The sequence below is a fragment of the Haliotis rufescens genome, unplaced genomic scaffold (assembly GCF_023055435.1).
Source record: "Haliotis rufescens isolate VD_foot unplaced genomic scaffold, xgHalRufe1.0.p SCAF_12, whole genome shotgun sequence".
Classification (NCBI taxonomy): domain Eukaryota; kingdom Metazoa; phylum Mollusca; class Gastropoda; order Lepetellida; family Haliotidae; genus Haliotis; species Haliotis rufescens.
The window spans coordinates 39,018,049-39,043,982 of record NW_025963802.1 but is presented as its reverse complement, the minus strand read 5'-3'; the positions used below and the strand labels follow the sequence as shown (position 1 = coordinate 39,043,982).

General features: G+C 41.4%; 1 protein-coding gene across 1 annotated transcript in view; it reads left to right on the top strand.

Annotated features, from left to right (window-relative positions):
- LOC124150950 (solute carrier family 23 member 1-like) overlaps positions 1-25,812 on the top strand; it is a 31,506-nt gene extending 5,694 nt beyond the window's left edge. Inside the window, exons 2-12 of the mRNA XM_046523163.2 lie at positions 5,688-5,918; positions 9,182-9,339; positions 10,214-10,311; positions 12,833-12,927; positions 13,718-13,899; positions 14,307-14,427; positions 15,430-15,586; positions 20,413-20,666; positions 21,437-21,710; positions 23,000-23,095; positions 23,504-25,812. Coding sequence (XP_046379119.1) covers positions 5,715-5,918; positions 9,182-9,339; positions 10,214-10,311; positions 12,833-12,927; positions 13,718-13,899; positions 14,307-14,427; positions 15,430-15,586; positions 20,413-20,666; positions 21,437-21,710; positions 23,000-23,095; positions 23,504-23,688 — 1,824 coding nt within the window. The 5' untranslated portion in view covers positions 5,688-5,714 and the 3' untranslated portion in view covers positions 23,689-25,812. The remainder of the gene's footprint in view (positions 1-5,687; positions 5,919-9,181; positions 9,340-10,213; positions 10,312-12,832; positions 12,928-13,717; positions 13,900-14,306; positions 14,428-15,429; positions 15,587-20,412; positions 20,667-21,436; positions 21,711-22,999; positions 23,096-23,503) is intronic.
- The last annotated feature ends 122 nt before the right edge of the window (positions 25,813-25,934 follow it).

Genomic DNA, 25,934 nt, shown 5'->3' with positions numbered 1-25,934 from the left:
TATTTAGAGTGGTAATATAGACAGGCAATTTTAATAGTTAATTAATAAACTTGCAATACTTATCGTTGAAAGTTTAGAATACTTGTTACTTTTACTCAGTGTTACAACATCGTAATGTGCAAATCAAGAGATGAGAAAATTACCAGTTTGTTCACTAATAAGTTGTTCCGAAACACCTGAACGGTAGAGGCGAGTTGCTGACGTAGCTCTTAGTGAGTGGTTTGTTTTCCGTCCCTGTATGCCTGCCGCTGCACACAACCTCTGGACAGTAGTTTTCAGCGTGTTGTGGCCAATGGGAACCCTGGAAAACCATTCTCCTGGTTTCGGTTTCTTCAGTGGTGTGAAGTAGAATGCATTAGTTTCCTCGCCTGCTGCCTTACTGCAGTAAAAGAAATAAACATCTTGGAATATTTTCGAATTTCCATCGACAGTTACAACATGACTTGATATACAACATAAGTACTAGGGTAACATATGGCTGCATTCATTCCTTTTTTCGATCTACGCTGATTAGTACATATATATAAACCCTTTTACAAACGATTCATTGTTTACCATAAGTCAAAAAAAATCTTACCAAAGAAGCCTGTATTTTTTTATAAAGGCGGACGTAACATCTCTCCGAGTTTGGACAATCATAAGCTCGGACCTCCTTTGGGACGACTTTCCTTTGTCCTAAACCACCAGTGTTACTCTTCGATACATCTTCCTTAAACAGAAGATACTGCCTCCCGTTGTCATCAGTATGAGGTCCTGTCATCTGAGGATCCCTAAAGTCTCAGGCGTCTGTGTTCCTCACCTCCGCGCAAAGAAAAGTGTAGCCCTGACGAAAGAATTAAATATAATAAAATATTTCTATGGTATGTGCAAAAGACATGGTACGGCATTGTCCCATGGATTTTCAACATTAGCAGACGAATCATAACATCTGTAACATTCTTGTGTGTAAAAACTGAAAATTTACTGTGAATATTTTAGTGACAACAAAGAAATATTCACATGTACCTGTGAAGTATAGAACCGTGTCCACAAGCTTCTGTGGAGTGTCATCACCAAATATGCCACTTTCCCACAGCATGTTTTCATCAGTCTCGGTGATTATTTCTGCCGACTTTCTGGAGGCTGCTCCCAAACCAGCCGCTGCTCGTTCCTTCATGACAGCGTCCAATGCTGCTCTGGCCTCTCTAAATTCGTCGCCTTCAAACAAATTGTATTTTGAATACTGAGCTTTCAAATACGATTGTAATGCCCCATACAAGCCATACAGGGTGTTGGATGGATAGTCGGTACGATCTTCTTTGCCGCTTCAAATAGAAAATACTTCAAAGTGATGTTCAGATCAGCAGCACTCATTTCGCTCAGTTCAGTTTTTAAACACTCACTTGGTATGTCCAAATTATCATCAATATTCCTACTTCGCCTTTCTTCTTGCCATCTCTTGAACACTGACAGAGCCCAGTCAATCTTATACTTCGTGTTTTGGGGAATTCGCTCTTCAATTTTATCTTTCAGCTCTTTCTCGTTCAAAGGTTCCTTGAAACGAAACAAAAAGTCATCGTCACTCTCTGCTTCATCACTCTTTTCAACGGTTTTGGACTGGGTTATGAACAGTTATCTGTCGCTGTCTGCCTCATCCATCGTGTCTCCGTAAAATTAATGTTCTAACAGCACACGTGATGCCGCGTAACGAAAATTCCGTGCAGCACGTGCGGCCGTGCGCGCTGTTTTAAAATTAGACCATGTCCCTCGATATACCAGCTGGGTACCACCCAGCGCGGTATAAACAATGCAGCGTTAGGACCGGCAGTACTTGGATAAAGGATACTGTTTTATTTGATCATTAAAATGTAATCTTTTCATTTGACGGTTCATATGATGGATAAAGTTCTCGTCCTCGGTCATGATTGGAAAAGTAAGGACCTCAGTGCGACCTCTTTTTCTTCGCACTGAGGTCCTTACTTTTCCAATCATGACCTCGGCCTCGTACTTTATCCAACACGTACTGTTTTCACATGTTCCAGCACATCGATGGCATGCAGCTGGAACATGGCATGACTTCGAACCATGGCCTTACTTTTGACAAGAGTAGCATCTCGAGGGATTTGGAATAAATGTATCAACCCTTAAGTTGCAGTAACCAGCTTTGAGTGAGTCTGGACGCATTGAAAGACAGAATGTAAATAGATACGTATTGGTTTGGGTGACTCCATTATTTTTCTTTGCTGTGAAACGTTTGATAGCAGTAATTCCTTGGGAGTGCAACTCTGTCACAATCTCAGTGTCTGACATATATTCATATATATACATATATTCTGATGCCTTTACTGCTATTTAATGTTCTGTGAGGAGAAACCTGAACAGGAACATTAGCTAGTGATTTGATCGATAAGAGGATTTGAGATTGAATGGGTTTTCTGCATTCAATTAGAAGAGAACCAGATCGTAGTTTTTACTTCCTTCACATCGCCAGCCAAACCTTCTATGCCCTTTGCTATGGCAAACGGATTGAGTTTTATTGGACCACCATCTGGAGCAGACATTACAAACAATCGAGACCAATACTCAGGATTTGTGAGACGTTTATGAGTATCCTCATCCCAAGAAGATAACGAATCATCAGATCCGTGTGAGCGTTTTTTGAGTGGGGGTGCCATAGTAGTATTAAATGTGATTCACCCTCCTAGCTCCCCACCCACCATGGAGTGTCAACGTGGACGATGCCAGACGTCTGTGGATTTCCAACAGACGGCACCAGAGATACCAGGAGGGTATATTCAAGCAGAAGTACTAATCAAAGATCAATAAATCCACCCGATTGGCCCATGAGCCACCGCCTTCTAGCTCTGGCTTCTAGGCAAATTTTGAATTTATCAAGTAGTGCAAAAATCAATATTCATGTATATTCAAACATTTCTGTCATAAATTCAAACAGATTCAAACAGTAATTCAATTACACATATACATATCGAAGCCGAATAGCGAGAGCATTGAGCAAAAAGTAAGGTGTTCAGGGCTTGGCGTGACCAGCCGATTGATAGAACCGGGTCCATTCTATCACCCGTCTAGGCGAAGTAAGGGTCGAAGTGGTGTATTGGGCAAAGGAACGCTATACCTGGAACCAGTGCCCTCAACCACCAGTCTCCCGTCCTCCGCCGGGGCGGTCGGGTAGCCTAGTGGTTTAAGCGTTCGTTCGTCACGCCGAAGACCCGGGTTCGATTCCCGACATGGGTACAATGTGTGAAGCCCATTTCAGGTGTCCCCCGCCGTGATATTCCTGGAATATTGCTAAAGCGGCGTAAAACCATACTCACTCACTCACTCACCCGTCCTCCGCCGACACAGGGGCGCAACCCACGGCAAACAGGTTGCCCAATTCTGTCACCTTTTACGACCAGCAATTGGGTGCTGTGCGTTGGGTGGGTGCGTTACCCAGCACTCACCACGAGGAGGTTTCTCTTCACGAGTGCCACGTTGAGCAAGTAACGTATATAGCGTAGTATAGAGCGAGTTTGTCCAAGGATATAGAATCACTATAGGTGACCTGATCCACGAACTGGCACAATCTAGAGTGAAATTATTTCAGGATCAAATCACTACCCTCTCGAGATCAAGAATATTCTATATTAACGCTGTAATATGTAAATTTACTTTGTTGATCCTCGTGGCATGGCGGCAACTTCCCTCTTGGTCTGCTCACGCCCAGTTTGGAAGGTGGCGGTCTGTGTGTTTTGGTGTTCACGCTTCCATGTTTTTGGCAGCCTGCTCTCAGATTTATGATGCTGTTTCTTAGGTTTTGGTTACGTTCCCATTGTTTCCTGTTCCCGATTCCCTGTGAATTGTAGACATACATGTATGAGAGTTATTTTGTTCCAATCTGTCTGTTTAGGCCTGTTGAAGGGTGCACTGGGACAGCCTGGTGTCTAAAGCGTCCGCTCGTCAAGACATGTAGCATCTCTCCTCTCAGTTTTGATATACATATATATATATATTAATTAGCCCTTCATTAAAATGTTATATTGCTGACACACACACACGCACACACACACACACACACACACACACACACACACACACACACACACACACACACACACACATATATATGTTTGTGTGTGTGTTTGTATTCATTATTCCGTTTCATACATGTAGGTAAATTTGATAAGGAGAGAGAGAGAGAGAGAGAGAGAGAGAGAGAGAGAGAGAGAGAGAGAGAGAGAGAGAGAAAGAGAGAGAGAGAGAGGGTGGAGGTGGGGGCTGGTAAAGTAATTAATTACAGGTTGTGTGGGGCGCTGCTTATCGCCAATACAGTATTCAGAGAGTGTTACGTGGAGTGATTTTAAGGGAGTGTTTTCAACCTGCAAAGGGGGATGGTTATAATCCTAATGGGAGTGGCCTGCTCCTCTCCTCCTATACCGGGTTCAATTCCCAACTTGAGTACAATGTGTGAAGCTCATTTATGGTGTGAATATTGCTAAGAGCGGCGTAAAACAATGCTCACTTATATTGACAAGCGACGTGTCATGTATAGTACATTCCTTTGAATGGCAACCATGAAATCTCTGAAATGACTTAACCTGACCTTTGATGGCGAAACTTTGATTGACTTTGATATTTGCGAAAACGTTCTTTAAAGTCATCGCAACGGAGAAAAAGACGACATAAGAGTCGATAAGTTGGTATTTGACGTTAATGACTTTGGTGTGCCGATGTGTGCTTATTTACTGAAGGCAAATAAAAAAAAACACACTAAAATGTAAACCTTTTACAAATATGCATTTCAAAATAGTTTGAAACATTATTCTAAAAGCATTGTGTGAAATTGCTATGGTAAAACAAACGCCAAAGAGCTCAGCCTGCAAACAACTAGACGTTCCATGTCCCCAAACTAACAAGGCTTCTTTCCGTGAAAGATAAGCATCATTTATGCCAATCAACTGATCCTCCTTAAAGTCTGTACATCGTAACAAAATACTACGAATTCTCTTTAAAACAATCATTCGGCTGATGAATACAAATGAATTTTAACAACTGTTCGCGATGAGTCCTCAAATGTTTTATTATGGGTGTTGTTCCAACTGACCTGCGAACATCCGGGTTAGACCAGGTCTTCAGCAACCCATGCTTGCCGTAAAAGGCGACTATGCCTGTCGTAAGAGGCGACTAACGGGATCGGGTGGTCAGGCTCGCTGACTTGGTTGATGAATGTCATCGTATCCCAATAGTGCGGATCGATGCTCATGATATCAATCACTGGATTTTCTGGTCCAGAATCAATCATTTACAGACCACCGTCATATAGCTGGAATATTTCTGAGTGCGGCGTTAAACAACAACCAAACAAACAAATCATGACCAAGTATACTAGTAGCTGAACGAGAGGCGACTTTATCTTTGATTTATGTTGTCACACCAGCAATCATCACATCACAATCGCACCGTTTGAAGTCCAAGGCAGTATTGAACCCCAGTGATTCTGTATAACTTCATCTTGTTAATAATCCATGAAGATTTATGAATTTTTGTTTCTTGGCGCAGTGTACGATATTAAGCAAACAATCGCTGCTCAACCATTCGAACACTGGTTTAACTTTCCTTAACTCGTACATGACCTAGTCGAGATAATGTTGACAGCGTCGTAAAGCAGCATTAACTTCACTTCATACCTCAAACTTTTGGTGTTGTATCAGTTTATATAAGACAGTCGACGCAGGAAGATGGACATTGAACAACAGGCTGTTGAAGGTAATGGTCTTTTTGGTATGAACACGGTGCGGGAGAGTACAGGGGATTCTACAAAGAAGGTGCCAACTAGCACGGAGACGGAAATTGGCAAGATGACAACACGGCACGCCAAAAGGATGATCTTCAGTGTCAGTGACGTTCCGCCCATCCCTGCTACTCTGACACTGGCCTTCCAGGTACGCTATTAATAAGTTATTGTTTGTTTGTTTGTTTGTTGTTTAACGCCGCACTCAGCAACATTCCAGCTATATGACGGCGGTCTATAAATTATCGAGCCTGGACCAGTCAATCCAGTGATTGCCATCATGAGCATCCATCTATACAATTGGGATACGATGCCGTGCATCAACGAAGTCAGTGAGCCTGACAACCGATCCCGCTAGTCGCCTCTAACGACAAGCATAGTCGCCTGTTACGGCAAGCATGGGTTGCTGAAGATTTATTCCACCCCGGACTTCACGGATATAATGTGTTATTGAATAATGAAAAAAACAGATTTTCAACGGATTCTAAAGTGCCAAAAACAGTTGAGATAGGATGGTATATCCAATTTAATGGAAGGTGTAATTCTTCTCGATTTTCCTATTTTCACATGCCGATTTAGGAAATACTAAAGACATAAAGAGTTACCATCTATTGCTCCCAATTGAGCCCGTGGATGTTCCGGGTAAAAATAGATCCCCAACAAGTTTCCCTGGGCGTAAAGGTGAGGTGAGGTGAAATGGGGTTTAACGTCGCGTCCAAGATTATTTCACTTATATAGCGACGTGCATGTATGTGTGTGTATTTTGTGTGGCTGCTTGAACTAGTCCGGACTGATGCCGATTTATAGTGCTAGCTCACTGAGATACTATGCCGCAGTTTAACATGAATACCCCACTCAGACACAGTATACTGACTCCGAGCCGACCATGCCAGTCCTTGTTTAAGCCCCTTAATGCCGAGCGCCAGACAGGGTAACAACAAGTACCATCTTTTAACGTCTTTTGGTATGACGCGGCCGGGGATCGAACCCCGGACCTTCCGCTCTCCGGGCGGACGCTCTACCATTAGACCACGGAGGCGGTCTCTGGGCGTAAAGAGGCGACAGGTGGTCAGGCTCGGTGACTCGATTGATTGTGTGTCATCGTACCTCAACGGCGTTGATCGTTGCTGACAATATCGATCACTGGATTGTCTTGTGCAGACTCGATTTTTACAGACCGCTGTCATACAGCTGGAACAGTGATGAGTGCGGCGTTAAAGAAAAAACAACAACAAATCAACATTTCACAGGGTAGGCTCTGTTCCCAACATCGCCCAAAATCTCTCACGCTTCTTGGTGTCATTTATTTCTAAGTACATAACAATCATTTCCAATTTGTGTCGCATGAATCCGTTGGTCATCTGTTGTGGGCCTCGTCGAGGGGAGTGTCCTGAGCCAAGGCAGAGATGACTCTAGAATGTCGAAGGGAATTTGAGCCTGCTCCAGCGATGTTGCAGACCCAACTCGATCCCAGCTCAAATCAATCTCGACTGACTTGGGCCTTGGCTGGGATCTCAACCATCGTAGTACGATAGAATTCACTACTTGTACTAGTTTCACTAGTTCACATCACATTTGTCACCACAATCAGTCGACAGTCGTGGCCTTTATATCAATGTTCCTTCATGACAAATTGAATACGTAATTTCTGTTAATCATAATCAATTTTTTATATGTTGCACGGACTATATACCGAGAGATCGGTTGATATAAGGTTTTCATTGACATCATGCCCTTTCACTCTTTCACTGATATTTAGCTAACGTAATATGATGAATGGACCCGAAAGCCAAATGTACACACAGATTATTCCCATACTTAATTGATAACCCGGAGATTCGAGGTCTCGTGGTAGAGCGTCCGCCCCGAGAGCGAAATGTCCGGGATTCGATCCCCGGTCGCGTCATACCAAAAGACGTTTCGGCTCGCAGTCAATATGCTGTCGGAGTCGGGTATTCATATTAAACTGTTGCATGCTGTTTGACTATTCAACTGATGTCCAAGGTAACATTTAACGTAATATGACGAATGGACCTGAAAGCCAAATGTACACAGGGACACATCCATTAGAGTACACTCGGATTATTCCCATATTTACTTAATAACCCGGAGACCCATGGTCTCGTGGTAGATCGTCCGCCCGGAGAACGAAAGATCGTGGGTTCGATCCCCGGTCGCGTTATACCTACAGACGTTAAAAGATGGTACTTGTTGCTACTCTGCCTGGCGCCCGACATTAAAACAATAAATGGTCGGCTCGGAGTCAGGATGCTGTGTCTGAGTGGGGTATCCATGTTAAATTGTGGCATGGTATCTTAGTGGGGTAGCACTATAAAATCGGCATTAGTCTGGACTAGTACAAGTAGACACACATACACACGCATGTCCTCCCTGCGTACTGTTGTCCACCATGCCTCTCTCTACAGCATGTTCTCCCTGCGTACTGTTGTACACCATGTCTTTCTCTACAGCATGTCCTCCCTGCGTACTGTTGTCCACCATGTCTCTCTCTACAGCATGTTCTCCCTGCGTACTGCTGTCCACCATGTCTCTCTCTACAGCATGTCCTCCCTGCGTATTGTTGTCCACCATGTCTCTCTCTACAGCATGTCCTCCCTGCGTACTGTTGTCCACCATGTCTCTCTCTACAGCATGTCCTCCCTGCGTACTGTTGTCCACCATGTCTCTCTCTACAGCATGTCCTCCCTGCGTACTGTTGTCCACCATGTCTCTCTCTACAGCATGTCCTCCCTGCGTACTGCTGTCCACCATGTCTCTCTCTACAGCATGTCCTCCCTGCGTACTGTTCTCCATCATGCCTCTCTCTACAGCATGTTCTCCCTGCGTACTGTTGTCCACCATGTCTTTCTCTACAGCATGTCCTCCCTGCGTACTGTTGTCAACCATGCCTCTCTCTACAGCATGTCCTCCCTGCGTACTGTTGTCCACCATGTCTCTCTCTACAGCATGTCCTCCCTGCGTACTGTTGTCCACCATGTCTCTCTCTACAGCATGTCCTCCCTGCGTACTGTTGTCCACCATGTCTCTCTCTACAGCATGTTCTCCCTGCGTACTGCTGTCCACCATGTCTCTCTCTACAGCATGTCCTCCCTGCGTACTGTTGTCCACCATGCCTCTCTCTACAGCATGTCCTCCCTGCGTACTGTTGTCCACCATGTCTCTCTCTACAGCATGTCCTCCCTGCGTACTGTTATCCAATATGTCTCTCTCTACATCATGTCCTCCCTGCGTACTGTTCTCCATCATGCCTCTCTCTACAGCATGTCCTCCCTGCGTACTGTTGTCCACCATGCCTCTCTGTACAGCATGTCCTCCCTGTGTAGTTGTCCACCATGTCTCTCTCTACAATATGTCCTCCCTGCGTACTGTTGACCACCATGCCTCTCTCTACAGCATGTCCTCCAGTCCATGGCAAGCCTCTTATCGGGAGCCATTATATTCTCGGACCTCGTCTGTGCCTCAGATCACGAGGACATCAAAACGAAGATTCTCTCCACGACCATGTTATCGACAGGGCTGGCTACATTCTTCGTGACGACAGTTGGTTGCAGGTGCTGCTAATTCGTAGACGGAGTAGCGTGGGTGTGAGTGTGAGTGAGTGAGTGAGTGAGTGAGTGAGTTTGGGCTGACGCCACTTTGAACAATACTCCAGTTATATCACGGTGTGTCAGAGTTGTGTCTGTTAAATTTAATATTTCGCTGTTGCAAGCATTAAGGGAATAATGTGATGAAACGTCATTTGCAAAGGGTTTGAGTGAGTTGGGCCTAACACCGCTTCTTTAAACAGTATTCCAGTTATATCACGGCGTGTCAGCTTAATGTGGGAGGAATGCCCCAAGTGATGCAGGTCTGGCGTTTACCACTTTGGTGAAACCCACGAGCACGGGTTTGGTGCTGACAAACATAGAAACATAATCGGGGCGAATATGGATTCGAACCCACGATCGTAGGTTTCTGGCGTGCCCAAGGGACGCAACCCTTCACAGCAAAGTGCGGCGCATGAAACGGCTGGGCCACCCGTGCACCCGAGTAGCGACAGACCCTGCCTTTAATCATTACAAGTCTATGAGTAACTCATCTTTTACAGCATAGGTGTCGAAACAGGTTTAACTTAACGACCTCTGGAATCATATGAGTGTATTTTCTTTGGTTTGAACATATAGAATCTCATCCGAGTCTTTTGATATCAAATAGATAAATCGGCACGAGTCGATTAAGTAACAAAGCTCCGAGGAAGAAATGATTTATTTATATTTTCATACGTTGACATCGTTAGTTTGCTCCAAGATGAAGGTGGTGGCGTACATCTAAGTGCGGCGTCAAACAACTATTTCACAATAATGGTCGAACTCTATACAATAGATATATGTTTTAGTGGTGTAGTTCAGACGACTAACCTATTTTTCTTTTGTGTATACAAAAAAGGTTACCAATATTTCAAGGCCCATCCTTTACGTATATCATACCTTTGGTCACCATGGCAACTATGTCTGAGTGGAAGTGCCCAAGTCAAGAAGATCTTAGTGAGTATATAATGCTTTACGTGTATTCCGCGTTTAGCCTGATGACATTCTATGAAAAAATAATAATCTCATTCCAGATGTACATGTATGTGATAGTTATTTAAGGATGTGCGTTGCTTTGTCTTTCTTTGCAACTTGTAGCTAACACATATGTGCGGGATATATCGACCAGTCTCTAATCTGTGAGACTGTGTGCGAGAAATTCTAAACCTTAAAATAAAGCGGCAAAACCATGCAGTGTCCATTCATACGATACTGAGCAAGTGTTTATTAATAACCATACGTCTTTGAAAAGCAAACTACAATTATACGACAACAAGGTGAATGCATTGTGTATCTTAAATGCCTACACTCCTGAGTTAATAGCCTTCCTTAGTTAGGTCACCTAATCTGCAGGGCAAAAGAAAGTATACACGTGAAAGATAGATTTGAACAAACAAAATTCGCCGCAAGCCATTCGCCCCTCAGTGTGTATCAATATTATGAGCAGAAACTGCTTCTTAACGATCAGGTATGTCTGTATTCAAGGGAGCATCTACGCCAATACATAACTGCTTCTTAACGATCAGGTATGTCTGTATTCAAGGAGGGAGCATCAACGCCAATACATAACTGCTTCTTAACGATCAGGTATGTCTGTATTCAAGGGAGCATCTACGCCAATACATAACTGCTTCTTAACGATCAGGTATGTCTGTATTCAAGGAGGGAGCATCAACGCCAATACATAACTGCTTCTTAACGATCAGGTATGTCTGTATTCAAGGGGGCATCTACGCCAATACATAACTGCTTCTTAACGATCAGGTATGTCTGTATTCAAGGAGGGAGCATCAACGCCAATACATAACTGCTTCTTAACGATCAGGTATGTCTGTATTCAAGGAGGGAGCATCAACGCCAATACATAACTGCTTCTTAACGATCAAGTATGTCTGTATTCAAGGGAGCATCTACGCCAATACATAACTGCTTCTTAACGATCAGGTATGTCTGTATTCAAGGAGGCATCAACGCCAATACATAACTGCTTCTTAACGATCAGGTATGTCTGTATTCAAGGAGGGAGCATCAACGCCAATACATAACTGCTTCTTAACGATCAAGTATGTCTGTATTCAAGGGAGCATCTACGCCAATACATAACTGCTTCTTAACGATCAGGTATGTCTGTATTCAAGGAGGCATCTACGCCAATACATAACTGCTTCTTAACGATCAGGTATGTATATATTCAAGGGGGCATCTACGCCAATACATAACTGCTTCTTAACGATCAGGTATGTCTGTATTCAAGGGAGCATCTACGCCAATACATAACTGCTTCTTAACGATCAAGTATGTCTGTATTCAAGGAGGGAGCATCAACGCCAATACATAACTGCTTCTTAACGATCAGGTATGTCTGTATTCAAGGGAGCATCTACGCCAATACATAACTGCTTCTTAACGATCAGGTATGTCTGTATTCAAGGAGGTAGCATCAACGCCAATACATAACTGCTTCTTAACGATCAGGTATGTCTGTATTCAAGGGAGCATCTACGCCAAGACATAACTGCTTCTTAACGATCAAGTATGTCTGTATTCAAGGGAGCATCTACGCCAATACATAACTGCTTCTTAACGATCAGGTATGTCTGTATTTAAGGAGGCATCTACGCCAATACATAACTGCTTCTTAACGATCAGGTATGTATATATTCAAGGGGGCATCTACGCCAATACATAACTGCTTCTTAACGATCAGGTATGTCTGTATATAAGGGATCATCTACGCCAAGACATACGTGCTTCTTAACGATCAGGTATGTCTGTAAACAAGTGGGCATCTACGCCAATACATAAGTGCTTCTTAACGATCAGGTATGTCTGTATTCAAGGGAGCCTCTACGCCAATACATAAGTGCTTCTTAACGATCAGGTATGTATATATACAAGGGGGCATCTACGCCAATACATAACTGCTTCTTAACGATCAGGTAAGTATATATACAAGGGGGCATCTACGCCAATACATAACTGCTTCTTAACTATCAGGTATGTATATATTCAAGAGGTCATCTACGCCAATACATCACTGCTTCTTAACGATCAGGTATGTATATATTCAAGGGGGCATCTACGCCAATACATTACTGCTTCTTAACGATCAGGTATGTCTGTATTCAAGGAGGCATCTACGCCAATACATCACTGCTTCTTAACGATCAGGTATGTCTGTATTCAAGGAGGCATCTACGCCAATACATAACTGCTTCTTAACGATCAGGTATGTATATATTCAAGAGGTCATCTACGCCAATACATCACTGCTTCTTAACGATCAGGTATGTATATATTCAAGGGGTCATCTACGTCAATACATCACTGCTTCTTAACGATCAGGTATGTATATATTCAAGGGGGCATCTACGCCAATACATCACTGCTTCTTAACGATCAGGTATGTCTGTATTCAAGGGGGCATCTACGCCAATACATCACTGCTTCTTAACGATCAGGTATGTCTGTATTCAAGGGGGCATCTACGCCAATACATCAACGAACTACACTCTCAACCATCGCGGGATGATCCCTGTTCCTGATGACGTCATCCTGTCCCGAATACACACGGTAATTTCAATGAAACTTGTGTGGTAGACGGGTGTTACCTGTAAATATAAACATCAGAGTCAGAGAATAACTAGTCTTAATAATACTCTGATTTCTTTAGCGTAAAAGGCAAAATTACATATTTGGATCACTGAAAATCCGCAAAGCAGGACAGGCTTAATTAGCTTTTCCGCGAACACCGGGTGTCCTCAATCATTTTAGGTGATTTATTAATAGAATTTGTATCATTATTTTGCCTTTTACGCCAGTGAAAACTATATTAGCAAGCATTCGAGATTTTATTATTTCTTGCGTTGATGTTTTGAATTGATGGAAAGAAATCATTCAGGATAAAGCACCAGGTATATCAGGTTAATTCCTACAAATATACCAATCCGCGGGTCTGATCAAGGTAGTTAAAAGCAATACTTCCCCAAACCGGAAGTGACATGAATAAACCGGAAGTGCATATTGATCACTGCTGCAACTGGTTAATGGCATTGGTGAGTAGTTGAGCGAGAGTGAGTTCAACGCCGCTTTGAACTGTATTTCAGTTATACCATTACATGAAGTGATGCAGGTGTTAGACCATTTACCACTTTGCAGAAACCCACAAGTACGGTAAAATACTTACAAACCCAGTAACATAATCAGGGGAATCTGGGATTCGAACCCACGAACCCAGTTCTGGCAAGCCCGAGCCTGAGGGACACACGGCGAATTGTCGTAATGTATTGGTGCTGGGAAAATCAGTAATTGGGTTGCTATTGTGGTTCGAATTTACTACTTTTCTAGTTGCAATATGTTTCAGGTAATGGGCAGTCTGATGCTAGCTGAAGTTATTCACGCACTAATTGGAGCTACGGGATGTGCTGGTTTTCTGTTACGTTTCATAGGACCCGTGACAATCGTTCCCGCTATCTCACTGGCAGCGTTGTTTTTGTTTAAAGTGGCTCTGAAGTATTCACAAATGCATTGGGGAGTGGCATTTTTGTAAGTTATTTTGGTGATTTCAAATAAATTGCCAGTTATTATGTTATGGTGTCCTTTACTCGTGCCATTGCACCCTTACAATATATATATATTCAGGACAATGTTGTCTTATATACATATTGCTTGTGTTGTTGATACCTGTTGTGATAAACATTGTTGACGATTATGATGTGTGGTTATCCTATAAAGTAACTATGTTATATGCTATCTATTTATTGTTCCAGTGTTAATTTTCCATTTACGAATACCTGTTTTACTATAACCCGGTGGAGCAGGATACGCATATCTTCCCGAGATCACCTGGTATCATCGCTATGTGATAGTGATTTATGAACACATGGTCATGATATAGTCGGAATCGTACTCTGCTTTCAGCAGACATTGTTTTTTCGCTTTTTGTTTCACAGAACTATGGCGATTGGCGTTACACTGTCTCTCTACCTCAGACATGTGACGATCCCATGTCCGTTTTGGACTCCAAACCGAGGCTTCCATATTATTAGGTCCAAGTTCCATACTGTCTATGCTGTGAGTAAAACAAATGTTGAATTTAAAAAGCATGCGAGTCCATATTGTGTGAGGCACATTTTGTCCGTGTGAACAACATTATTATATAATTTTTTACTTTGGAGTTGACACGATATATGGCTTTTCAATTGGACGAGAGGTTGGTCACCTGACAGCGAAATTAACGTTCATAAGTGTATGAACGACACAATTTGACGTTCGTACGTTTTTCACGAGCCCGTGTTCTTGAAATGACGTAAACACTGACGGACTACTTCCACATTCCTTGGGAAACCCCTGGGAATTCCCTAGCACGAATACATACAGAAGCGTTCTTGCTGATCATTTGGATCCTTTAATCTTGAACTCAGCGTTTCAGTATACATTGAGAAACGTCAGAGTGTTTGACTGCACGGCCGTTCACGAATATCCTCGCTACGACACATCTTAGTGAAAAAAAACCCCGAAGAAATGCACATCCAAACTATCGTAGTATCTACTCGATCCGTGTCTGGGCTGACAGTAACAGTCTACAGCAATCTATGACTTCACCTTAGTGTCTATTTGACACATCTTCAATATCACCGTTCAATGATCGTCCAGTTCATCAATGATGACTAAAACATTCAATCTCCGACGTTCATTCAGTTTGGCCCTCATTCTATGAAGGTTCATACTACAATGAACCCAAACAAAGTGAAAGTCAATTCTTATTTGTACACTACACGAAAAAAAGGCGTTGTCTCTATGTAAATAGGTGTATCCTGGTTTAAGTAGAATTCAACTAGGCCTCACACCTAGACAATTTAACATCTCTTAATAGTTATGAACGACGTAGTCCATGTTCGCAAACACCTGGTGTTATCCCTATTTGACAGAGATTCATAAACACATGCTAATTATATAGTCGGAATTGTACAACGGCCTCTGTTTTTATCAGAGGTTTCTTATGAATATGGAAAGAATTTGTCTCTTTTATTTATTTGAGATTTTATTGGACAGTACAGGTATCTCCTTTCGTAGGTCCTTATATCCATCTTAATTGGATGGGGTACATCAGCCATCTTGACCTTGAGTGGTGCTTTGTCCTCGGAACCTGAAAGTCCCCAGTACTACGCCCGCACAGACTCACGGACATACGTCATCAGAGACAGTGGATGGTTTTATGTTCCTTATCCTGGTGAGTTCAGAACGATTCATTCCGATTATGAAAAAATGATCATTGGTCTGTAAGCGCCATGTCAGTCCTCGTGGGTTTGAAGTGGTAGCAATACAACAAGCGCCATGGCAGTCCTCGTGGGTTTCAACTAGTAGAAAACGACTAGCGCCATTTCACGCCTCGTTGGTTTCAACTAGTAACAAAACGACCAGCGCCATGTCACGCCTCGTTGGTTTCAACTAGTAACAAAACGACCAGCGCCATGTCACGCCTCGTTGGTTTCAACTAGTAACAAAACGACCAGCGCCATGTCACGCCTCGTTGGTTTCAACTAGTAACAAAACGACTAGCGCCATGTCACGCCTCGTTGGTTTCAACTAGTAACAAAACGACTAGCGCAATGTCACGCCTCGTTGGTTTCAACTAGTAACAAAACGACTAGCGCCATGTCACGCCTCGTTGGTTTCAACTAGTAACAAAACGACCAGCGCCATGTCACGCCTCGTTGGTTTCAACTAGTAACAAAACGACCAGCGCCATGTCACGCCTCGTTGGTTTCAACTAGTAACAAAACGACCAGCGCCATGTCACGCCTCGTTGGTTTCAACTAGTAACAAAACGACTAGCGCCATGTCACGCCTCGTTGGTTTCAGGTGGTAGCAATACCACCACCAGCATGTTAAGCTCTCATCCGAAATTTTTAGTCATATAATTAATATGTTCAAAGCTTTGTGTAACCAACTTCATTCAGTACTGAAAGTTAAAAATGAAAAAGTATCATATGTGGCACATCGGAAAAATATCACCATCCTGCACAAACCAGTAGTGAAGGAATTTTAATAGTATGTAGTTCATGGCTGGAATGAGTGAGTGAATAATAGTTCAGGCAAAATAAGGTTTCACGAGGAACAAATTGCAACAGAATTTATTTCCCACAATGCATTTGTACAAAGTCCCAAGAACAACATACCAAAACGTCCCAAGCAATCCAAGTTTAAGAAATAATTTCCATAATCCAATATGGCCACCAATTATCAGTATACATGTATCTTCCATGTTTCAGATGAGGTTCAATTTTTTAATGATGTGTTGCGAAATCGCAATATTGTGTTTCTAAACAGATATTCACAATTACTGAATGTTTTCGACTTTTGATAAATCTACAAAAAAAATCAGTCTAAGCAATCAACGTTGCTGCTGGGCAGTGATGTATGTGAGCATGTGCTCTTTTTACATACAATTCTTGGCTGTGACAGCACTCCTCGACTGTTTGGCTTGGGAAAGGGTCTACGATTGAAGAATATTGCCTTGTTCTGTGATCAGGCTAAAAGTTTCAGCCAAACGGAAGAAAATGGAGATAAAAAAAAGTCACCAAAGGACTGGATAGCTTATGATACAAGCAATTTTTGGGGAAGGTGACGAAGATCCTATCACACGTAGAGCCATCATCCTCTGCAGCCGCAAGATACCACCGACCACGTGTCTACTACCAGATAATGGAGTGGAAAGGGTTCAGTATGGAACCACTTGAGCGGGGATGGCGTATGATAGATGGGTGGTGCGTACCAATACATTCAGGTCAGCCTGCAGCACCTTTAGCACTCCAGGACATCATCTGCTGTAATTTCAAAATCGACTGTAACACACGATTGGTTGGTTTGGTTGGTTTGTTGTTTAACGCCGCAATCAGCAATATCCCAGCTATATGACGGCGGTCTGTAAATAATCGAGTCTGGACCAGACAATCCAGTGATTAATATCATGAGAATCGATCCACACAATTTGGATCGATGACATGCATCAACCCAGTCAGCGAGCCTGACCACCCGATCCCGTTAGTCGCCTTTTTACGACAAGCATAGTCACCTTTTACGGCAAGAATGGGTTGCTGAAGACCTATTTTACCTCGGAATCTTCACGGGTAACACATGAAGATGCGCTTGCCGGAAATATGGTCTCACTTGTAGTGCTGTGTGCGGGGAATGTCATTGTACAAGCTGTACCAATATAATCAACATAATGAGCCTGCAACAACATTCACTTTGACAATTTGCCCGTGAAGATCTCGGGTAGAATAGTTCTTCATTAACCCGTGCTTGCCGTTAACGGCGACTTACGGGATCGGGTGGCCAAGCTCGCCGAATTGGTTGGTGCATGTCATTGTATGCCAATTGCATGGATCGATGTTCATGATGTCAATCACTAGATTGTCTGGTTCAGACTCGATTATTTACAGACCGCCGACATATAGCTGAAATAGTGCGGCTTTAAACAACAAATAAACGAACAATCAAATAATGGTATTTGATCGGTATATTGGATTTCCGCAAATGAATACAAGGGAGGCAGCTCATCGACAACTTGTGAAACAGCTGGTTTGGATTAATTCTGAAAGGACCTCATTTTGACATAGATTTTTCCAACTGGTATTTATATGAATGAAAACAAGTATTTTATTAGTGTTTATTCGTGTATATTGTCATGGTATTAAGTAAATACAGACAATAACAATCAACATAGATATTAAAGTTCGCCAAAACATGTCTTTTACGAGATAAATATTAATATTTGGTGGTTATATTGGATTTATGCAAATGAGTGAGTATTCTACATACATCCTGGGGTCTGTTTACCAATGTAGAAGTTCAAATTACTCAAATATGTTATCAGAGACCAACAGTGTATTGATATTTCATGTCTATCCAGCAATCTCTTGAATGAAAACAAAACTTGTTACAGTGTTTATTGTCATGGTTGGTAATAAGTAGATACAGACAATAACAATCAATATTGATAGTTAAACTCGCCAAAACATATCATTTACGAGATAAATATTGATATATTGTGGTAATACTGGATTTATTCAAATGATTGTATATTCTTCATGCATCCTCGGGTCTCTTTACCCCAATGTAGAAATATGTCATCAGAGACCAACAGTGTATTGATATTTCATGTCTAACCAGCAATCTCTTGGCGGTCATCATGGAATTTTTGGCCACTAGGGGCAATAGTGACGGAGTTTCTTATCTAAACGTGTAAACTATACTTCAGTTAGTGTTAGTAATATATATGCATAAAAGTCCTATCACAATGTTTTAGAGTTAAAAGATTCCACAGTCTAAACTCATATTAAGGAAACGTGTCGCCATCTTGAAATTTGCGGCTACCTTGATCTTATTTTAGATTTATCAAAAGTCGAAAACGTTCAGTGATTGTGAATATCTTTTTAGAAACACAATATGGCTATTTCACAACACAACAAATGCCTTTTTTCATCAAAAGATGAACCTAATCTGAAACATGGAAGATATACTGATAATAAGCTACCATATTGGATTATGCAAATTAGACATATTACCTAATAGGATTGCTTGGGACTTTTGGAATGTTGTTCTTGGGACCTTGTTGATTTGTTTGTTGTTTAAGGCGCCGCACGCAGCAATATCCCAGTTATATCACGGTGTTCTGTAAATAATCGAGTCTGGACCAGACAATCCAGTGATTGACACGTAAAAATGCATTGTGGTGAAATAAATTTTATTGCAATTTGTTCAAAATTGAGTGAAAAAGTGGCCTAGATTGCCTGGACTGTAATGCAATATGACACCTATTCAGGGTTTATAATCTTTTGAGGATATATATAATGAACAAAAATCTTAGGGATCACGAATATTTTTAGGGATATTATTATGAAAATGTGTCTTCACTATAAAACAAATATCACCAAATATATTCAGGCTCCCTAGCATATTGTATAATTTACTTTCTTTGTTTATATGTTGTTTAACGCCGTACGCGTTATTACAGCTATCTGGCGGTTTGTAAATATTCGACAGCAACCCATACTTGCCGTAAAAGGCGACTATGCTTGTCGTAAAAGGCGACTAACGGGATCGGGTGGTCAGGCTCGCTGACTTGGTTGATACATGTCATCGATCCCAATTGCGTGGATCGATACTCATGTTGTCAATCACTGGATTGTCTGGAATATTGCTGAGTGCGGCGTTAAACAACAACAAAAAATAAAATAAATAAATAAATATATATTCGAGTTTGGACTAGACAATCCAGTGATTGACGTCTTGAGGATCGATCTACGCAATTGGAATGCAATGACATATATCAACCAGTTAGCTGCCTACTAGTATAATGACAAGTGTGGGTTGCTGAAGACCAGTCTTAACTCGGATCTTCTCGGATCCTGTCTACACTGGTCAAGCATCAACCTAAACTACCTTCTGTCGATAAAGTCCTCTCCAATTCCATCCGGGGAAGAATAGGTCTTCAGCAACCCACGCTTGCCGTAAAAGGCGACTATGCTTGTCGTAAAAGGCGACTAACGGGATCGGGTGGTCAGGCTCGCTGACTTGGTTGATGCATGTCATCGATCCCATTTGGGTAGATCGATGCTCATGATATTAATCACTGGATTGTCTGGTCCAGACTCGATTATTTACAGACCGCCGTCATATAGCTGGAATATTGCTGAGTGCGGCGTAAAACAACAAATCAACCAATCAACCAATTCCATCTTTATAACAAATAAACGTCACTGCAACGCCCAAGTGTCCCTGGTAGAGCATCCATCAATAACAAACACCAACGATGTCCAGTGGTTGTTTATGCATGATTTGTTTGCCGCCTGTAAAAAAACGAGAGTTATTTGTCAAGAAAGTCACTAAAAAGGTCAAATGTTTAATAAGTTAGAGGTATTCAAAAAATAAACATGAAACATATGTAAATATTTATTTATTAAATACATTGTTCTGTTAACATGTGTCATACCATATAACATGATGTCACATAAGTTATTTATTATTGTGACTTTTCAAATCTCATGACAGGTCAGTTTGGCATGTTCACATTCAACGCTGGTGTGTTTAGCAGCTTCTTAGTGTCTTCTCTCTTGTCAATCATTGACTCGATTGCTGACTACAGCGCATGCGCACGTATTTGTCACGTGCCTCCGCCTCCAGCACACGCAGTCAACAGGGGCGTGGCTGTAGAGGGCGTCATGAGCATCATCACGGGTGGACTGGGCATCGGTCATGCTACTTCATCATTTGGAAACAATATTGGTACTATTGGCTTGACCAAAGTAAGTTCTTATTGTGACTAGGAATGTATAATTTAGTTAGATCATAAACACGTCTTCATTTTCTTTGCAAAAACTAGTGACATTTAGGGACACTGCCAGACATGTGTAACATGGCATGAAGGACCAAGCAATACTACATTCACATAGTAAAAAACATAGGCGTGAAATAACCATGATTCTACACGATTTTCAAAATGAAAGCTATCAATTTACACCTTTTTTGTCTCAAAATCAGATCTACTGCTTCACAAAAAGCTGAGGCGACCCTATTTCAGGAAACTTCAGAACGACTGGCGACTTCCATCCCAGATTACGTTTTTGAAAAATAGGCCGAGATTGTATGGCAGTAATTCCAAGGGGCTATGATAGTCTCTTCCATTTCAAAATTTATACATTTGAAGTCACTTTTGCATAATTCCGACTGCCAATTTCCCGATCTGATCACCGACGTTCTGATTGGTCGGATGAAAGGTCGTCCTGTCGTAACCCGTAGTGGGATGTCCTCAGATCTTTGTTTGTCGGTAGCGAAAGTAACATCTGACTGAAATGCGATGGAGAAGAACCTGGGATCAAACAATGTACCCAATAGTTCCGTTTATTTAATAAATGTGAAAGACGATATCCAATCAAAACAGAGTTTAACTTTTTTGTTACAGAAGTAATTAATTTCAATGAAGAGTTACCAAGGGTGAAGAATGTATTTTAAGATATAAAATCAATTTAATAAAGCTGTGTTTTGACTTAACTAAATCAAATTCCATTCTTTTCAGGTTGCTAGTCGTCGTGTTATGCAGGTTGCTGGCGTTCTGTTCATCGTATTTTCCGTTCTCCCCAAGATCGGAGCAGTTTTCGTGACCGTTCCGTACCCAGTAGTGGGTGGGACAATGGTCGTGCTGGATGGTCTATTGGTGGGCGTGGCACTGTCAAATCTACAACCGGTGGACTTGTCCTCTACCAGGAACCTTGCTATTATTGGTATGTCTCTATTTGTTGGGTTGATGATGCCGTACTGGGCTGAGACAACCACGACTGGACTCAATACAGGTACTTCCCATACTGATCTACATTAAAATTATCTTCATTAAGAGAATTTATTAACAGAATGAAAACGGAGAGAAATCACATTTTTTTTATTTACATACAGGTATGTGAAAGATCCCTTTACCAATAACATGCAAACGACTTAATTCACGTTTTCATAAAATCATCAGTGTTATCTATAAATCTAATATATACTCGGTATATCACTCCAAACTTTAAAGTTTCGTTGTGTTCACTGCATTCCTGCATTCTGATTAGCTGAATTGGTCATTTGTTATTGCATTCATTTCCTAATGAATTAAAAAAATTAAGCCACGCCCAACGAAACGGACCCCACTCGCGTTTGCTTCACACAAAATGGTTGCGCCCGGTCACGACGATCTGATCGATAATCAATATCTATATTGTGATAAAACGGATTTTACATCGCGAAATGCATCAAATCACGTGAGCACCTTGATTAAAAACATGAGAAGATTTGGAAAAGATCTGCTGACAACGAGTTGGTGGTGCACATGCTTTGCAAATCCTGCAATCGACCGAAATCTGCACGACAGTTTACGAACCGGATTTCCTTTTCGGTGCGCGATTTTGATTGGACTATTCATAGACTCGTTAGTCCAGCCAAAATGTAACTCCATAATACCAGCCTAGTTCGGCAAGGGTGGTCACTAGACTTTTATAGTCAGTTAACTCTCTTGCCTCGGGAAGATGAGGGACATATGTCTTAAACTTCCATTATTTTAAGATAAAGACATTTTACCCCCCCACCCCCCCCCCCCCCCCACCCCCCCCCCCCCCCCCCCCCCCCATGTGTTTTTGTATCCCCAACTAAGATAATAAAACACACACAGTGAATAATCGCTATTACTGAAGTCTTTGATAAGAATTTGGGAGAAATGACTGTTAACTTTGTACATTAATCCTATGTCTATGTCATTGCCTTTGTCATTATGTTATTATCTTTGTACTTTCATCCCGCCGTGTGTTGTGTAAACATCATGATATAGATATAGTACTCTATTCACTTATTAAGCATTCTCCTGATGAAGGAGCAGGAATTAGCTCTGAATCGTACAAAGAAAAAAACAAGTTGCTATGCATGAAGAAAGTTTGTTTGTTTGTTGTTTAACGCCGCACTCAGCAATATTCCAGATATATGACGGCGGTCTTAGAATAATCGAGTCTGTAACAGACAATCCAGTGATTGACATCATGAGCATCGATTCCTGCAACCATAAAGAAAGTTTAATGTATTCAATCTCTATTACTGCCTGGTCTTTATCTCTTAGGCAATACAAAAGCTGATTCACTACTGAAGGTCCTTGTGTCAAATCCAATGTTCATTGGCGGGGGTCTGGCATGCATTCTGGACAATACAGTTCGTGGTATGTCTCACCTTTTCCATATCAATAATTTAGGCAATCTGCCTGTCACAATTTTTTCTCTCCTTTTTTTCGATCCAAGTCAGCGAGTCTGACCACCCGATCCCGTTAGTCGCCTCTTACGACAAGTATGGTCGCCTTTAACGGCAAGCAAATTCTCTTCCTATCTGATCATGTTTAGCTGATGAATTATGCTGTGTAAAACTGACAATCGTCACATGTGGATAGAATGTCGTCAATCAATAATATTATCCAAACAACGTGAAATATGTGAATGGACATAAAGGAAATAATTTGTCCATTTTTGATAATTTGAATATTTTCATTAGTCGCGCATGGTCTTGGTCCAGAAATGGTGTTCACGTTTGTAAGATTGTAAATTATTTGTAGCTTATACAATTGTCACAACAGGCACACGAAAGGAACGAGGTTTGGATTGGTGGGAGGAAGACACGGCCCACCATCCGGGTCACGAGACGTCAACAGAGTACCCGTATGAGGAAGGAAGTGATGTGTACGAGCCATTGTTCATCCCAGAAAGCTGGAAGCGATCAAAGTGGACCCGTTTTTTCCCTGTCATACCAAATTACCATTAACAAGGTGTAACCGAAATCTACATTTCATTTCCAACATGAAATGTGTTGATGATGCAATTCGGAAGCGCTATCTCATATTAAGAGACCAATATATTAATCAGTGTGTGAGTATAGATTGGAATATGTTTACTATAGAACATCACCAAAACGTTATTTTAGTCAGTAGTTATAGTTGCCTCAAAGGCATGACTCCCTTAAGCCTGATGTTTTATTTTTCATTTATTTATTTTTCATACGACAATGCAACGACACATACAAGAGTCTATAGCGTCGTTAACTGCATTGTAACAGTCATGGCTGTTGCTAAACAGATCAACATGATCTGCCACATGGGTCAGCTGTAACGCGTCGCTGACTTCAAGCTATCAAGGTGTACAGGCAAATATCAATTAAAAAGTTATTATGTTAAGTAGAAGGGGATACTTCAAAAGGAGGAACTTGAAATTAAATGATTAAAAAAGGATGAATGTACTGGGTATGGGGAGTGAAGCTTAACATCTGTGGGTGTGTATGTTGTATGAAGATATGATTGCTTGGCTAAATCACTATATTACAGTATGAATTCTATTGTCTACTGAGTTAATATTATGTATAAGTCTTGAAAACATATCATGCATCTGGACCTTGTAGTTTTGAAAGTCAACAACTAACAACATATTTTGCAGTTCCACAGAGTTCATCTGAAAGCTACTGTCCTCCTTATTTTTCATCTGACATTATTGAGACCGTGTCAAACAATAGTATTGAGCCTCTTCTCTGACTGGGTTGGATGTCCTCGTGGAGTTGGTCGTGCATTTGAATTAAGCATACTGATCATACATGGAGATAATGCCATGTGCTGGGGTGTTATCGTAAAAAAAGAAATTGTCCCAGAAAATTATTGAAAAAGATAAAAATGCTTAAAATATGAAATTGCCTACCTAAAAACCTTTATTGTAGCAAGTTCCTTTTCTTTAATCAAATTCAATATCATAGTTGTAAATACAAAAAAAAATTGATTTTTTAGTTGTAACTGAAAAATATCTAATCTTGATACAAAACAGCTATTGGAACCATCCTGAAAAAGGTAAGTCTCGTCATCAATCTGTTAGATGACCACCCACCCCTCTTTCCTGCAAGTAATAAACTTCCTGCTGAACGGGAGGCTCTTCCCATACTGGTTGTCCAAACTTAGGTCCAAAGTCCTCAGTTCCCACATCATACATTTTCGTCTGTATTTCTTAAGAATGTTTAAGGCTAAAGCATGCAGATTCAGAAGGCATATTCCAACCATATGAGTTTCTTTAAATATTCTTCATGTTTCTGAGCATTTTCATTTGGGTTTCTGGGAATCAATTGTTTGATAGGCATTACTTAGAAGTTGACGGATGACAAAGTAGAGACAATTTATAGAAAACAACTTCTTCATTTACCTAAAGGAGTAGTTTATAAAAAAATTGACTGCAACTGTTGGCAATCCTACGAAGGTGAAACATCCCGCCCCATCAACACCAGAATCAAAACGTCAACAATCAAATCAGAAGTAAATCAGCAACTGCACCAATCACAACATCAACTGGGAAAACGTCCAGACCCTCTCAAACAACCACCATGGCTTCACCAGCAGAAGCAGTCCACATTCTCCGCCACAAGCCATCAATCAACAGAGATGAAAGCTGTTTCATTCCATCTGCCTACTATGAACTCATTAAGCAATAATCACCCCACCAATGTACACTGAATCCTGTTTAATTAGATTCGTCCTATTGGCTTCGTCATCTTGTATTGTCTGTACATCATGTTGTAACAGTATTATCCTTCTGTTGTCATTGTTTAACCTTCTCACTTTGATGTATGCAATTGTTGTTACTGTTAATCCTCCACCTACTGTATATGTTCTGTACCATTTTCATTATGCAGGCTTCTTTAATCCCTCTAATTTACATTTTTTTGGGCCAGCCGATTACTTATGTATTACCCACTATTGTTTATTATTGTTTAACCCGTCTGGCCCCGACTGCGAAATAGCCAACGGCTGAAGCGGTCGTAAAATCTATAATAATACTTATGCAGCCTTGCTTGACAACGGTACAAGGATCTTTACCAAAACGTCACCTTCACAGTAAATAAAGAAGTTGGTATCTATGAATTGTCTCTTCTTTGTTTCCGGTAATTAGTTGGATCAGTGACCGCACTCCCCTACCCAGTGTAAGTTCATTTGGCGTAAAACCAGTAGACTCATGCCTAGCAGATCTGCCTTGACATGG